At 46.3% G+C, this 15828-nt stretch overlaps 1 protein-coding gene across 6 annotated transcripts in view; it reads right to left on the bottom strand.

Moving 5' to 3' along the window:
* NTRK2 (neurotrophic receptor tyrosine kinase 2) overlaps nucleotides 1-15828 on the bottom strand; it is a 318801-nt gene that overhangs the window by 278844 nt on the left and 24129 nt on the right. For all 6 annotated transcript variants that reach the window (XR_002104663.1, XM_019554967.1, XM_019554968.1 and 3 more), the window contains exons 2-3: nucleotides 2628-2702; nucleotides 2295-2366 (exon numbers count right to left, since the gene is read on the bottom strand). Coding sequence is in view for 5 of the 6 variants with exons in the window: in XM_019554967.1 (XP_019410512.1) it covers nucleotides 2295-2366; nucleotides 2628-2702 (147 nt within the window). In the remaining variant the exon portion in view is untranslated. The remainder of the gene's footprint in view (nucleotides 1-2294; nucleotides 2367-2627; nucleotides 2703-15828) is intronic.

Raw genomic sequence — 15828 nt, 5'->3', positions numbered from 1 at the left:
TACAGCCCATGGGCCAGATCTAGCCCACAGAGGAACTTTGTCTGGCCCACAGCAGGTCCCTCAGTCCTGCCTAGCCCAGGCACTGCCTGGCCCATGGTGCATCCTGCTGTCCCCAGGTGTGCAGCAGGGCTGAGGCAGCTTCACAGCTGGACTGCATTTCTAGACATAACAAGCAGCAGCAGCTCCTTCCAGCTGCCACTGGCTCCAGCCCCATGGTACTGGTGGAGACCCATGTGCACAGTCTCGACCCCAGCCTGAACTGTGCCCACTCTGGACTTCCCCTGGCCACAAGAGACCAGCTCTGGACCAGCCAGAACCTGCACACACAGCCCCGACCCTGGCCTATCCCATGCCTTCTCCAGACCACACACCCATGCTAAGCAGCAGCTATGGCCGGGGCATAAGCCACTGCTAGGTAGAGGGGAAAAGCAGCCACCTCCCCCTCGCTACTACTGGGCCCTTCTTGTTGCAGCCACCTGGAGTCCATGCCCAGACTGCTGTGCAGCTCCTCTCAGCTGCTGTCGCCACCACCTCTAGGCCACCCAGTGCAACAGTAGTGGCAATGAAAAGGAACCACAGGGTAGCCCAGGCATGGACTCTGGGTGGCTGCAGCAAGAAGGCTCCACCAGTGGCAAGAAGGAGGTGGCTGCTTCCCCTGCCTCCCCCAGCAAAACTTCTCCCTGGCCAGTGACCATTGCTGCTGCCACTGCTCAACATAGGCAGGAGGTCTGAAGCAGACACAGGTGGGCTGGGGTCGGGGCTATGTGTACAGGTTCCGGCTGGTCTGGAGCTGGTCTACTGTGGCCAGAGCAAGACCAGAGCAGGCACGGGGCGGGCCAGGGTCAGGGCTGGGGCTGTGCACTCAGCTGTCGTTGGGCACTGGTGGCAGTGGACCTGGGCTGTTGGGCGCTGACGGGAAGACCTGCAGGGTGCACTGGCTCTGGGCTGTTAAGGGGAGGGATGGGGGATGCTGACCAGCCCATAAAAGCTCCCCAGAACTGCCTATGTGGCCAATGGGCCCAAATAATTTCCCACACCACCTTAGAGCCTGTCTTCCCCCACTCTTCACACTCAGAGCTTTTATAGATGTTACAGTAGCAATGTAGCTGTATCCATTCCAGTTCCCCTTCCCTCTGTTCCAGTGCCCAGGGCTCCTGCCCCCCTCACCCACCTATAGTTATGCTGCTGAATATCTGCTCCTTTTGCAACAGCATCATCTTGTTAACTCATGTTGAGCTGAGACCACTATTAATTCTGGATATTTTCCAGCAGTATTACTACCTTGCCAGCTATTCCATATTTTATATTTGGATCTTTGACTTCTCCTTCCTAATTATAGTACTTTGCATTTGTCTTTATTCAATTTCATATTTTATCATTATTCATAAGAAACTAGAATTTAATGACTGTAGTCAGGAAAAGACAGCATAAACCCAGTTCTCCTTCTAGATGGTATTTCCATTACTTTCCAATTGGTCACAGATTGGGCATGCCTGTTTTATTAATGGCTAGGTATTGTAGCTACATTAAGCTTGTAAAGTCTGTGTCATATTTTTAGTGGTTGGTCTACATAAGGGATAATGCCCCACTACTGTTCTAGAAAACTGGACTTTTTTAAAATTACTATCAATTTCTTCCTCTTAGACTACATTCTCCTTAGAAAGCATCCTTCTGCCATAGTACTTAGGTGTGACTCCAAATTAGCAGTCACACAAAACACTCATTAAGGATCAGCAAGTTCCTGTTTGTCATTAGAGAGGTGCTTGAGTCTATTTGTTTGTGGCATAACATAAGCACATGGCTAGAATTAAGAAGTTGCTGAAGATGGATGGACTTTAACCTATGTTTGAATGACTTCCTAAATCAGGGTCCCTGTGAAGTGCTAAGTCCCTGTGCACCTCACCACTTTGCAGGACTGGATCCAAATCCTTAGTGTGAAAAGCAGAAGTGACCTCTGCTTGGCATTTCTCAAACTGAGAAACACCTACTTTTGAGAGGGTTGTAGAACCAAACCAACAAAAAAAGGAAGCTAAGGTAGTCAATTTTCTAAGTAGCTTTCCACAAAAGACTCTGGACAATTCTGCTTTTGCCAATTCCAGAGTGGAAATGATCCACCCAAAAAAAAAAAAAATTAACAACCAACCCTGCTAACCATTTGCACTAAATTAATTTCCACTTTCCCTTACACATCTTTCTCTGTGAAGCCTTTATCCCAAGAGAATGGGAAGAAAGGTAAGTGTAAGACCAAGCACTGGGGGGTTTGGAGATAGAAGACATGAAATGTTTTCACTCACATGTACTGCAGATTGATGTTTTTCAGAAATGCCTGACGAGAAACAAACTTTAAGCCTGAATCCACCACGGTTCTGTGAAAATGTATAAAATTAGTGTTAGTGTTGTTCAGTAACAATAGCACAAAACAGTAATGGCAAGAATAAGATTTGGAATGATTTAGACAAACTTAAATTGCAAGTTGCTTTAGGGCAACAAGCATCCTTTTTCAAACATGTGTGTACAGTGTATAACACAAAAATAGGCTCTGTTCCCAAACTGGTGCCTCTAGACACCATTGTATGAGAAATACTAAATATTAATGATAAATAAAAATAAATATACGAAATACTCACAGGTTTCTCAATCCAATGTAAAGTCCAACTTCATTGTCATTTATGCTTTCTAACTTCCGCTGGTTTGCAATGTAACTATAGAAGAAAACGAGACAGAAGAAGCAGGTTACAAAAGCTTCGCTATCTGTGCCTGTTACTTAGTATTTCAGCGTTCAACACTCAACTCTAGTTCTTCTGTTTACAAAGCTAAACAATTCAGGCTGGAATCCTATTACCTTTTGTGCACTTAAATGGCACTTACCCAACCACAGAAATGGCATTTCTGGCACACAGTTTATGATTCTATTGCCCGTGCAGTTTGGACACGTAAGTATATCCATGTATAGAAGGCACAGAAAGCAGGGTATGCACTGGCCAGGCAGCTATGAGGTTACATACACATGTACACTGGCATTAAGGAGAAGAGTCCTCCCATGTTTCAGCAGTAAAGCTGGAGAGTTTGCCCAGGAAGCAGGAGACTTAGCCTCTATGCCTCCCTCACCCAGAGTGGGTCAAAACTTGTATCTTGCTGACTTTCAATCTGACTGTTTTTAAGCCACACCACAAATTAGGTGCTATCCCAGGCCTTTTCCAGGGCTACTTTTGAAGCTGAGCCACTTCCCCTTGCCTTTAATAGTCACTAGATAAAATGGACTATGAATCCTCACTGAATGTTTCACTGGTATTCTATCTCCCCACTTTGAAGGCACAGTAGATATATACCTTTACAGACTAACTAAATAAGACAGAGAGAGAGAGAGAGAGAGCAAGAGTGAGTGTGCATTAGCTTTCATTGACCTAAGTTCCCTTCATCAGATCCTGTGAAAGGATAGCACAGAGTAGAGTATATACTGGTATATCTCCCCACTCTGCCAGTCTGTACTCAACCAAGACAATTAACCTTCTTTTACCTGCCAGTCTGATCTAGGGGAGGTGTGCAGGAAACCTGTGGGCAAAATCTCAGCATGACCCTGACTCTTCAGTGAGCTTTCAATCAGTGATTATCACTGATAAAAATGAAGAGGGGCAGGAGCCCAGGGAGATGCATATGGAGATAGGAAAAAACAGGAACCATAAAAGACTCAGAATGAGAATAATTTACACAAATTTAGACCAGCTAAACATCAAGCCTTCAGAGCTATAAACACTACATAGACTTCTATACATCTCTAAACACCACATAATCAAACACATTTATAAACAAAATGTACATCAGAAATCCCAGTTCTAAACAGAAAAGCATTTTTCCATTCAACCAGCCCCTCCAACTATAAGAATCTGGAGCACACTGACAAGGCTTAATGTACTTTGGAAATATATTTTATTACATCTGAATCTCAGTCAATATAAATCAGTTTAACTCTACTGAAGTAAACTGATTTACACCAGCAAAGGATCTGGCTTTAAATGCACAAAAGTATCATCCACCAGTGTATCTGCATTATAGAAGTAAATACAAGGGATACTTTTTTCTGCTTGGGTATGTAAAATAGTGTCAGACATATTTCACCCCATCTTTCATGCCATTGTGCCTTTGGAGAAGAGCAAGATTTGTATTATCTTACTGCTAGTGTTCACTTCTCCAAAGGACACAAACTAGGGCCCCTGGCAACTAATACAGATAGGAGGAAAGGAGCTGCCACAATTGTATGTGAGTCTAGAAACAGACATTGCCAATGGAAGCTGATCTACTTCTTTAAGTGAAACACATTGCCTGTTGTCCCTCCCATTGATGCTGCAGGACAACAGGTGACGATCTCCCAGGGCTTGAGAGGCCTGGTCCTGTGCACCCTGGGAATTCCCATGCAGGTCCTGGGAGTGCCTGCTTCACTTCTACCACTTAGCAAGATGTGTCCCTGGGGACACACACCAGAGAGATCCCAGGGGAGCATTTTGGTAAGTGGGGAAACCCCAACTTTCCCCACCTAGAGGACACACCCTGGAAATACCAGGGCATGTCTCAATAAGCAGAGGAAACCAGACAGGCACTCCTGGGGCTTGAGAGGCCCAGTCCTGTGCAGGAATTCCCAAAGTACATAGGTTAGAGCCCTTCAAATTTCTGGAGCACCTGCCTAGGGTAGCAGGAGAGTATGAGCAGCTCCGAGTGCCAAAAAGTAAAAAGACCAGCCACCACTAAATAGCACAACTTGATAATCAGGGCCACAAATTTTGAGTATTTATGGCGTGACAAGGAGTTTGCTTGTCCTTTGTGCTGTCACAGGAAATTTTCTGGAGGCACAAAGGTAATGTCTGTTTCTACCCTGGAAACCTTAGGACAAATTCTGGCAGAACTAGTTAGAATTATTCTTAAAGCATCCACTGCAATGCACCATGTCTGTGCACTACATCCTTAATAAGGAGCATTATGGAAATGAAATAAATTGCACAGTGCTACAAAAAAGACAGTGGTAGCTTACCAAAAATAGGTCCTCTTGACCTTTTATCATTTGCTTGACACCACTTCGTTAAATTAAATTCTTATACCTGTTTCATAGCAGGAAGATATAGGTATAGTAACTGTGGCTTGCTTTCTTTGAGGGGAAGTATACAAAATATTCCTTTGCTTAATTTAAAGAAAGGCTTGAAATAAAACTCATTCTCTAACTGAAGACTATTTTTAATTTCTTCACAATTGCTCCACCTTGATGTTACTTATCATGAAACATTAATACTCCTAATGGCTCTGACTTTCAGTAAGTGATGTTGAGGAATGCAATGTGCTTGCTGGTGTTGTCTCCTTTTTTTCCTAATTGAACATTTTTATTATAACCTTTGAGAAAGCCAGTCATGAGTCAGAATGTCTAAGTCATATTAAGGGGTTGGAAGCTCCTACTTGCACACAACAGCAGAGAATAACAATCCTGAAGGCTGGTTTGTAATTAACCAATCAGATCACATATGCCAATTTATGCCTTTACAGTCAATGGTGGTGTCCCTAGATTGTTCCTATAACAAAAAGATTTTTCCAGACCTCTAATTTCCTCTTCTCACAGGCATAATGTGGCCTATTAATACTGACAAAGGCATTCAGAATCTCATATCTGGGCTAGAGACAGGAATTACACATAAACCAATATAAGTGATGGAAAACCAGTTCAAATCTGTAACACAACAGAAGTTCAGTGCACATAAACCACTTTAAAAATGGTCAAAACCAGTTTAAGATAAACCTGGCTGGATGTAGCATCAGACTTAGCTGATTTATGTTAAATCAGTTTATTAAACTTCTGTCCCAGATCTTCCCCAGCTTCAAGTTAACTCTCAGTCCCCCAGGATCCCAGGATGCTTTACATATGGCTGCATTTCTGGAAGCAAAAGTGAATGTCTGTTCACTTGTTTATCAGTTGAATCTAGACAACTTAGACTGATCTGTGAAGATTGAATTGATTTAGCCTCAGGCTTTTTGACTGTCTGTATTGTTACTGACTATCTATTTCAGTGGAGACCAACCTTTTCTGCAGGCATGCCAAAAATTAGCTCTGACCCCTACCCAAGTGCCACTCCAAACCCATTCTCCTGTCCAATCTGCTAGTCTGCCTTCTCTTCCCCACCCTGTGCTCCCTGCTTTCTGCCCTTTCTACTGCCATGTTGCCTGTCCGCACCCAACCCCACATTTGCCTGTACCATTTGTGGCATTTGTGCTGCCAGTTGACTACCTCTGACCTATTTAAATCCCCATCACGCTGTTCTCTTCAACAACATTCAAAATGTTAATGTATAGACCATCTCATATGCTAATAACACTATTAACGTAACATTTTGGTATCATTTTTAAATCCTATATTCAAAAGAGTCATTCCTGTATCAAAGGTTTTCTCTTTGAACTGGAATGTACCAAGGTAAAAAGCCTTGGAACACATTTGTAGAAAAATCAATGGAATCATTTTAGTGTGGTGTGGAAATAAAAAGAATTTGCTTTTCATGCTTTAATACAAATTTGAACCTTTTCTGCCCGAACAGCTCCAAAAACACTTTATTCTAAAATTCCAAATTTGCCATGTCCATATACATTTCCTAAGTCTGAAAACCTTTGGTTAGATGAAGTATATTCCCTTAATTTATTTCATTTACTCTTATTTTTTTTTCAGAAAATCTAATTCAAGTTATGCCACTCTGTGGGCATGTCTACACACATCCCTAAGGCGTCATTGTTACTTCATCGTCTTTTAGTACTTCCCTTTGGAAGTACTTTTGGAAGTGCTAAAGGATGGCCTATACTGCGCCATGCTGGTGGTGCAGTTATTTTTACCCCATAAGTCACCACAGAAATGCACTATAACAAGGGAGCGTGTCGCTATGGCAATGCAGCTGTGGTGTCAATGTTTGTATCTGCAGATGCTATGTCACTGTAGTGTGTTGCTTTGGCAACATAGTGTTATGTGTAGATGCACCCAGTTTGGAGCTCTAAGGATACTGTCAAACACAAACAGCGTACTAATATTAACTACTTAAGGTGTATTTCAGTAGTTCTATTTATGGAAAACATTTTCTAACACTCAAAAATATCAGTTGTGTATACAGCCTTAGTTCATACTGGTGAGGAAAAGCTTTGAAAATGAATGAACAAACTTGCTTTGGAAAACAGCAGTGAAGTGTTTCTCAGATTTGCGGGACTGTTTACGCCAATGTTAATTTTTGTCTCCATATCTCTGGGGAGAACAGCAGAACAGTTACTTGCACAGTTACCAGATAAACCTCACCATAGAGTGGCAGGTGAATTATGTTCCTAGTTTCTGACAAAAGAGCACATTAGCACTAAAACTATATGAAATATTCACAATTAAAAACACGCACCTCTCCACAGTGTTGTATTTTGCTACACACTCAAAAGCTAAGCTAGGTTCATCAGAGAGTTGTAAATCTTTTCAGCACCTCTGGGCTGATTAATGATTGTGCATCAAAATCTTGCAAAATCTGCAGACTTCACACAATGCCAGATGAAACTTGGCAGTTCCAAATGAGCTTCTTTTGGAGTGTCATTCATACCAAATGCAAAGCAAAACTCAGAAGGTGAGAGTAAAATATCTGCCTGGACACCGCATATCAAAACTGCCAACTTTCAAACAGATCTATGCCCCCTGCACTCAAGGACTTGAAAATGTTCCAATACCATGACAATGGGCACTTTATAAATATCTAAATGGACGGAGAGCAGGTCTTCTACAAATATACAATACAATGTATTTCAATAAATGTTTTCAACTGACAGCTGTCACTCATCATCGGAACCAGAATTCACCTCATCAACCACTTTAGCTGCCAAGAAAAAAAGCACCCTGTCCCACCAGAATATTTTACCACCCAAAAGTGAGAGGCATGCTAAGCTCCTACAGAACCACATTGCTTTATACATTGCTTTAACTAACCCATTTCATTCAGAGGTGATCAGATCTTATATAATGGGGCATGAACGCCTCATGCCTCCTGAGGTTGGGGGGGCACAGCAACTACCTGCAGGCAGCGGCAACAGTGGCAACGGCAGGGTTGTGGCAGTGGTAAGTGGGGACTGCCCGCAGGCAGCCATGCTCATGTCGGCAGCAAAGACGGGCTAAGCAGGGACTGCCCACAGGTACCTGCAGCAGTATCGGCAGCCAAGGGGGTGGTGAGCACTGACTGGTGGTCAGTGATGACCCACAGACACTGCCAGTGGTGTTGGCAGCAAGGGGAGGTGGGATGGCAAGGTGCCAGAGGTGCCCAGTCTCAGGGTGTGCACCACCAATTTCAGCGGGTGCACATGCACATGTGTGCACCCCCTACGTGTCACCAGTGTAATGGAGGAACAGTATAAGAAACTATTGAGCGAGCCAAAATTGTTTTCTAGGCACTCTTTGCATACATATCCCTGAATGTCAGAATATTATACCTTCTGAAAATTAACATGTTGTTAATATCTCTGCAAACCATCTGCAAGAAGTGATAATAGCTTAAAAGCAGCAGTCAACAAATTCTGCCGTAATATAAATATTGGCCAAAATGTTCAAATATGCTCTGTTGTACTTAGACATGTACCTTTAGGGCTGCTGTGCATGCCTGGAATGGGACTCTGCCTCTCCTTGTGGCTTTGAGGAAAATTGCTATATTCTATAAACCAGAGGTGGGCAATTATTTTGGCTGGAGGGCCACTTAATGAGGTTTGGTGAGCTGTCGAGGGCCACATGGGTAGCCCCGCCCCTTGACAGTTGTTCTGCCCCCGGTTGCCATCTTGGGATCGGAAGTTCCCCCCCAACCTCTGATCTTTGCCACCAGAAGTCCCTCTTCTTGCCCCCAGAAGTACTCCTTTTGGGAAGAGGGGTTTGTCATTTTGGAACCAGAGAAAAACCAAATCATATACTAAAAAGCAAAAGTCTGTTATATTTTATTTCAAAAAATGTTTTTGTCCTTATTTACATGTGTTTTAATACTATATACACAGAGGCAAGCACAAAATGGTCCAAAATAAAGTCTTACTCTTGTATATTGTGTATGGGGTGAGACTGGGGGGCTGGATGTGTGTGCTCGGTTGAGGGGAGGTATACGTGTACTGCATGGGTGTGTGAGCAGGGTGTGGGTGAGCATGATGTTTGTGGGGGGTATGATTGTATGTGGGGGAGGGTGTGTGGCTATAGTGCGGTGTGTGTGGGACACATGCACACACATACACATGCACACACATATGTGCACCTTGGGGTGACAGCCCTCCCCATGTGCAGTGCAGAACAGACAGGCCCACACAGCCATAGGGCTGTGGCTGCTGCTGGCAGTGGCTTGTAGCTCCTGCAGCCCTGGTTACTGAAGCCTCCGTTCTGCCTCCCCCAGTGACTGGGGAAACCTGGGCCCAGGCCTGCCACGGTCCCCCTCCCCCCCTACACCCTCACTATGGAAGCCAATGAGGCCCTGTGGCAGCAGCAGCAGGGCCCAGGCTGGAGGGTGCAAAATACATGAGCTTCTGGGGCTGCTGCCTCCAAGCCCCAGGATTAGCATTGTTTCACTGTACAGGGGAGAAGGGATGCTTGTAAAAGTAGCTGATCTAAAGGAGGCCACACGTGTGCGAGCAAGCCAGCGGGTACACCTCCAACCCCACAACAGCCTGAGGCCTGCGCACTCTGTGGCAGTTCCCTGCCATTGCCTACACTGCTCAGCCCCAGCCTTGCCCACACCAACTTCAGACTCACCCCAGCCAGTGTAAGCAGATCAGCCAGAACCCACATACACAGCCCCAACTGCAGCCCACCCATGCCTCCTCTGCACTGCCTGCCCATGCTAAGCAGCAGCAGAAGCTGCTGCTCAGAGCAGGGGAAAAGCAGCCCTTTCACCTCAACGTTGCCAGGCAATTCTTGCTTCAGCTGCCCAGAGCCTGCACAACCCTGAAGCTCCTCTCTGCTGCCAGCACTGCCATGTCTGGTCCTCCATGCAGGGCAGCAGCAGCAGTGTAGAGGCACCATAGGGTAGCCTGAGCGTGCGCTGCAGGCAGCTGCAACAAGAACTGCCCGGCAGCAGTGAGGAAGAGAAGCCACTTTTCACCCAACACTTTCACCTTGCCGCCGCCACTGCTTAGCATGGGCAGATGGTACGGAGCAGATGAGGGGTGGGCCAGCAGCAGCCAGAGGGAGCCACCAGGCATCTGGGCTGCAGTCCAGAAAGGCAGTCCAGCTAGAAAGGCAGTCCAACTGTGGAGTCAGCCAAGCCCCACTGCATGCCCAGGGTGGCAGGATGCACCACAGGCTGGACAACACTCGGGCCAGATGGCACTGAGAGACCCATGGGCTGGATGCAGATCTGCGGGCCATATTTTGCCCACCCCGATATATATTATTACAAATGAAATAATGGTTGAAGCTAGGACCCTGGACTGGCACTTTTATTTAGAAAGAGGGTGTCAAAAGATACTGTCCATGGCCAGATCCAGCCTGCAAGGTGTCTGGAAGAGCCAGGAATTCAGCACTGGGCCTGCTGCTGAAATCCAGGTTACAGAGCATAAAGATTGTTCCAGCGGTGGGACAAGTGACAGCTGTGTTAATCCCTGCAGCTCTGTGATGCCACTTGCCCCCTTAATAACGTGGGTCTGAATCTGGTCCACACAGAGCTTCACAGCTCAGTTCCAGCCAACAAGGAACCCTGTGGTCCAGATCTGGCCCAGGAGGAACCGAGGGAAGAACATTCACCATTACAGCATGATGGGTGGTGGTACACTGGCTAACACAGCATCTGAATGGGATCTGGGGGTCACAACTGACCAGAATATGAACATGAGCCAACAGTGTGATGAGGTTGCCAGAAGGGCAAATAGAACTGTGATGTACATCAGCTGATGTGTTGCCGGTAGATCCAGGGAGGTGCTTCTCCCTCTCTATTTGGCATTGGTGAGGCCACAGCTGGAGTACTATTTCCAGTTCTGGGCACAACACTTCAGAAAGGATGTGGATAAGTTCGAGAGGGTACAAAGAAGGACCACCTGTATGTTTAGGGCCCTGAAAGATAGACCCTATGAGGAGAGACTCCAGGAACTGGGCCCGTTCAGTCTGAGTAAAAGAAGACTGAGAGGTGACTTGACAGCTGCCTACAAGTACGTTAGGGGTGAGCATCAAGATCTAGTGGACCAACTCTTCAGGAAGTCACCTCAAGGGAGGACAAGAACCAACGGGTACAAGCTAATAGAGGGAAAATTTAGGCTGGACATAAGAGAAAACTTTTTTCCCATAAGGGTTACCAGAATCTGGAACACACTCCTAGCAGAGGTGGTGCAGTCACCATCCTTGCAGGTGTTCAACACAAGGCTAGATAAGCACCTTGTTGAGCTCATCTGAGCCCAATAACTTCCTGCCCATGGCAGGGGACCAGGCTTGATGATCTTGCAGTTTGCTTCTGGTCCTTCGATTCTATAATACCCGATTTAGAGCATGGTTATGAACAATTTATAACAGGGTAAAGCCCTACTCCTGTTTCATGCATGTCAGCTCACTTACTTTTGGCAAGAGGAAAATAGCCATGGCAAATTGCCCTTTTCCACTGAGATTTAAATTATTATGGATCAACCTTCACTTGCCCTAGGGAAAGAGCATGCATACAGGCAATTAACCTGGAGTAGGTAACACACAGTAACACATGGTACTTTTTTGCATGGCTAATTATTTGTTTCAACGTCAGTGGGTGCACCTACAAGAGATGCTTAATGCACAGTAGACTAATTCTACTGCTCATTAGTACATCACAGCAAAAGCTGTGCTAATATGAAGTAGAATTAGTCTACTGAGCATTAAGCATCACAAAAAGACTGCACCTTTCCTACTGTGAATTTAGTTAGTACCTCACATTAGAGATCCTAAACTTAATACACAGTAGCAACGGTGCATTAATACATGAGTGGACATGCCCAGCATGACATGTACACATCTAAAAACACACTGGGATTTAAACTGCCAGTACTGTGTATGCATAACCCTTACAGCTCAGGACAGAAGTTATACATAAATTGGTTTAAGTCATCAGAAAGCAGTTTAAACCAGTAACATAAGTTCAGTGCACATAAACCAGTTTCAAAATGGCTGAAACTGGTTTAAGATAAACCTAGTTGAATGTAGTATCAGACTTAACTGATTTGGGTCAAACCAGTTTATGCAGATTCTGTCCCACACCTCTTCCTGGTTTAAGTTAAACCAGAGTCCCCCAGCATCCCAGCATGCCCTGCAGTCCAGGGTGGGGCTGTGCTGTCTGCTCCAGACAGCAGGGCTCGCCCCCACCCCTCTGCTTTCTAGCCGAAGCAGGGGTAGAGACATGGCCAGACATGGGCCTGGCATGCTTATTGCCCACCCCCATTCCCCAAGGAGACTGGGGTCTGCCTACCCCCAGAGGGGTCTGTCCAACCCCCCACGGGGAGACAGGGATATAGCAGCCCCTGTCAGGCATTCACCCCCTTGCTGCTCAAGTGGCAGCAGGGGGGGCATGGTCAGTGACCTCCACAGCCTGAAGCAAATGGGGAGAGGGAGGGAGATTTAATCTTACCCTCTGTCCCCTATTCCACTGGCAGCTGGGGTCTGCCTGGCCCGGGCAGAGCAGCCCCTGTCAGGCACTCCCCACCTCCCCACTCCAGCAGCAGTGGCAGCAGCATGGCCAGAGCTGGCTGGCATGGCCCCACCATCCACCTGCCTCACCTGCAGCTGCAGGACTGACCCGGGCTGGCCTGTGTGTGCTGCTTAGGACAGACACAGAGGGCCAGCCTAGGCTGGACCATAGCAGCCAAGCCCTTCCCAGCTGGCTATGGCTTGGGCTGGGGCTATGGGAGCTACATGGCCAGACTGTTCCTGGCTTCCACTGCCCAGGCCAGGCAGAGCTGTTATAGAGCCCTAGACAGCTGGGAAGGGCTCCATGACAGCCCCACCTGTCCTGGGCACAGAGAGCTGGAAGAAATCTGGCCACAGAGCTGCCATGGCCCAGCCCCAGTTGGCCCCTCTGGGTCTGCCTTCAGTAGCACCCACAGAGGCTTGGTTGAGCCCTCCAGCCCTAGCTGCAGCCACAGATGCAGCCCCAGTCCCAAGTGAATAGCAGGACCATGCCAGCCAGCTCTGGCCCAGCTCCTTGCCTCACAAGCAGGAGCAGGAGGGAAAAGCCAAGCAGACCCCCAGCTGGGGTCCCCATACCCAGAGACAGGAGAATTCAATCCCCACCCTTGCCCCACTTCACCTGAAGTGCTGTACCACCTAGTGTCTGGCCTCAGAGACAAGCTTGGCAAGGGCTGCTTCCCCCTGCAGAAACACCCCTGCTGGGGTTCCTACAGGCCCCTGTCGGGGTCTGGTCATGCCCCCTAGGGGCTGTTGAGGAAGGGAAGGGAAGGAAAGGCTACTCTAGTACTCCCAGCTTCTAGCCTGAGAATCAGGCTCTGGCTTTTTGAATGTCTGAACCTAGCCCAGAAGTGCAAAAATTGTGTGTCAGCAATCCTTCCCCTTTTTTCCTGCAAAGTCAGGGGACCAGCCTAAAAATCATTCAAAAAATTTTTTTGTAAACACATTCTTTAGTTTGTTTTCTTTAAATCAGTCCCAAGGGGTTACATCAATTACAGGATTAGTACCTCAACACTCGGGTGAACGGTGGGTAAAAGCACTCTACTGAAGGAGTTCTCAGAATTGTACTTAGAACAGTACTAACATATATTGATTCTCCCTATTGCCTGAAGAAGGGTGTTTGTATCTGAAAGCTGGTCTAATAAAAGATATCACATCTACTCAAATAACTTTGTCTGCTATATTGTAACAACTTTTAATCCCAACTGGTTTGGGCTAAATACAAAGTAGTGACCTACAGATGAAAGGTACTACAGTGCATTAATAAGTAAGCTTGGAGGCACCCAAGTGCAATAAGTAAGGGCTGATGTTATCATTTCAACATTGAAACTTGCTTGTTTGGAAAAGTATTCAATAAATCAAATATTGGAATTTATCCCAACAGCACAATCTCTGGACACACATACAAAACACCTGCATATTACTCTAAGTTGCAAACAAACTCTAAGTAATTACACTTCATTATTAAAATGACAGTTCCAATTATATAGACGATAAAAAATTCAGCAGTAATGCAAATATCAGCACAACATCCTGATTTTTACCTCTATTCACATTTTGCAGTACAAGAATCACTCCAGAAATGCCACTGATACCAAATGCAAAGCAAAACTCACAAACTGTGAGTAAAAAATATCTGCCTGGACACTGCATATCAAAACTTGCACATTTCAAACAGATCTATACCCCCTGCACTCAAAGGTTTGGAAAATGCTCCAATACCACGACAGTGGGCATTATATAAATATCCTTATCTTCTACAAATATACAAGCTTGATCCTCCTCCAATGTATTTAAAGATCTTCCAAAGCGTGTTCACTAACCCTTATGTTTAAGGCTTAAATCCACAACCTTCAGATCCACAGCACTCACCTTTTCCACTTCAGCTCAGGGGGGCGTGCTCACTGGCTTGCTCATGCACACGTGGTCTCCTCTCAACCAGCTCTTTTGCCAGCATCACTTCTCCCCCAACACAGCAAAGTGACACTAATCCCAGGGCTTGGAAGCAGCAGCCCCAGGAGCTTGTGTATACCACACCCTGCAACCCAGGCCCTGCAGCCACCACTGCCACCACAGGGTACACTGGCTTCCATTGCAATGATTGGGAGGAGGAGGAAGTGTGGCAGACCTGGGCCCAGGCATCCCCAGTCACTAAAAGAAGGCGTAGCAGAGGCTCCAGTAACCAGAGCCATGGGTGCTACAAGCCCCCACCAGCAGCAGCCACAGCCCTAGGGCTGAGTGTGCCCGTCTGCTTTGCACTGCACTTAGGGAGGGCTGTCACCCCAGGGCACACACACATGCACATGTGCGTGTCCCACATACACCCCACCATACCACCACAGGCTCCACCACAAACTCCACAACTGTACCCTCCCCCATACATAATCATACCCCCCACAAACACCATGCCCTACTCACACAACCACATCCCCCTACAGCACACACACATGCCCCCCACACACATCCAGCCCTGGAACAACACCCCACACACAATATACAAGTAAGACTTTATTTTGAGCTATATTACGATCACTTCTGTATAAACTATGCAAACACATGTAAATAAGAACCATAATATTTTTTAAATAAAATATGTTATAATAATTTTATGATTTTTAGTATACAATTTGTTTTTTTTCTGGTTCCAAAATGACCCAGTTCCCAAAAGGAATACTTCTGGGGGCAAGGGGAAGGACTTCCAGTGGCAAAGGTTGGGGCGGTACTTCCGATCCCAAGATGGCAACCAGGGCTGGGGCAACTCACATGGCCCTCAACAGCTCACCAAACCTCATTAAGCAGCCCTTCAGCCAAAATAATTGAGGTCCCTGCTCTAAAGGTATAGCTACGCCACACTCTGCAGTGCCATAAAGAGATCCTGGAGCTATCCAATATGCCAGACATCCTAAAATGTGCGATTTACTAGTTTGGCTATCTCTATACTTCTCTGTGTTGTCCCATGTAGACATCCCCTAAATGCGGTATAGCTGCTTTAGAGCAGGGGTCAGCAACCTATGGCCCACAGAGCCAGGGCATTTTGGCAGCATTCCAGCGATAAAGCGCTTTGCCTGTACTGCAGCCAGGTGTTGAGGGCTTTGCCTGTGCTGTGGGCAGAAGGTGGAGAGATGCAGCAGAAGCAGCATATAGGCTACATCCTAGTGCTAGCCTGCCTTAGACCTGATCTGGATCAT

Source organism: Crocodylus porosus, unplaced genomic scaffold, assembly GCF_001723895.1.
Source record: "Crocodylus porosus isolate Cpor-Errol unplaced genomic scaffold, CroPor_comp1, whole genome shotgun sequence".
Taxonomy (NCBI): domain Eukaryota; kingdom Metazoa; phylum Chordata; order Crocodylia; family Crocodylidae; genus Crocodylus; species Crocodylus porosus.
This window is presented reverse-complemented; position numbering and strand designations above follow the sequence as displayed.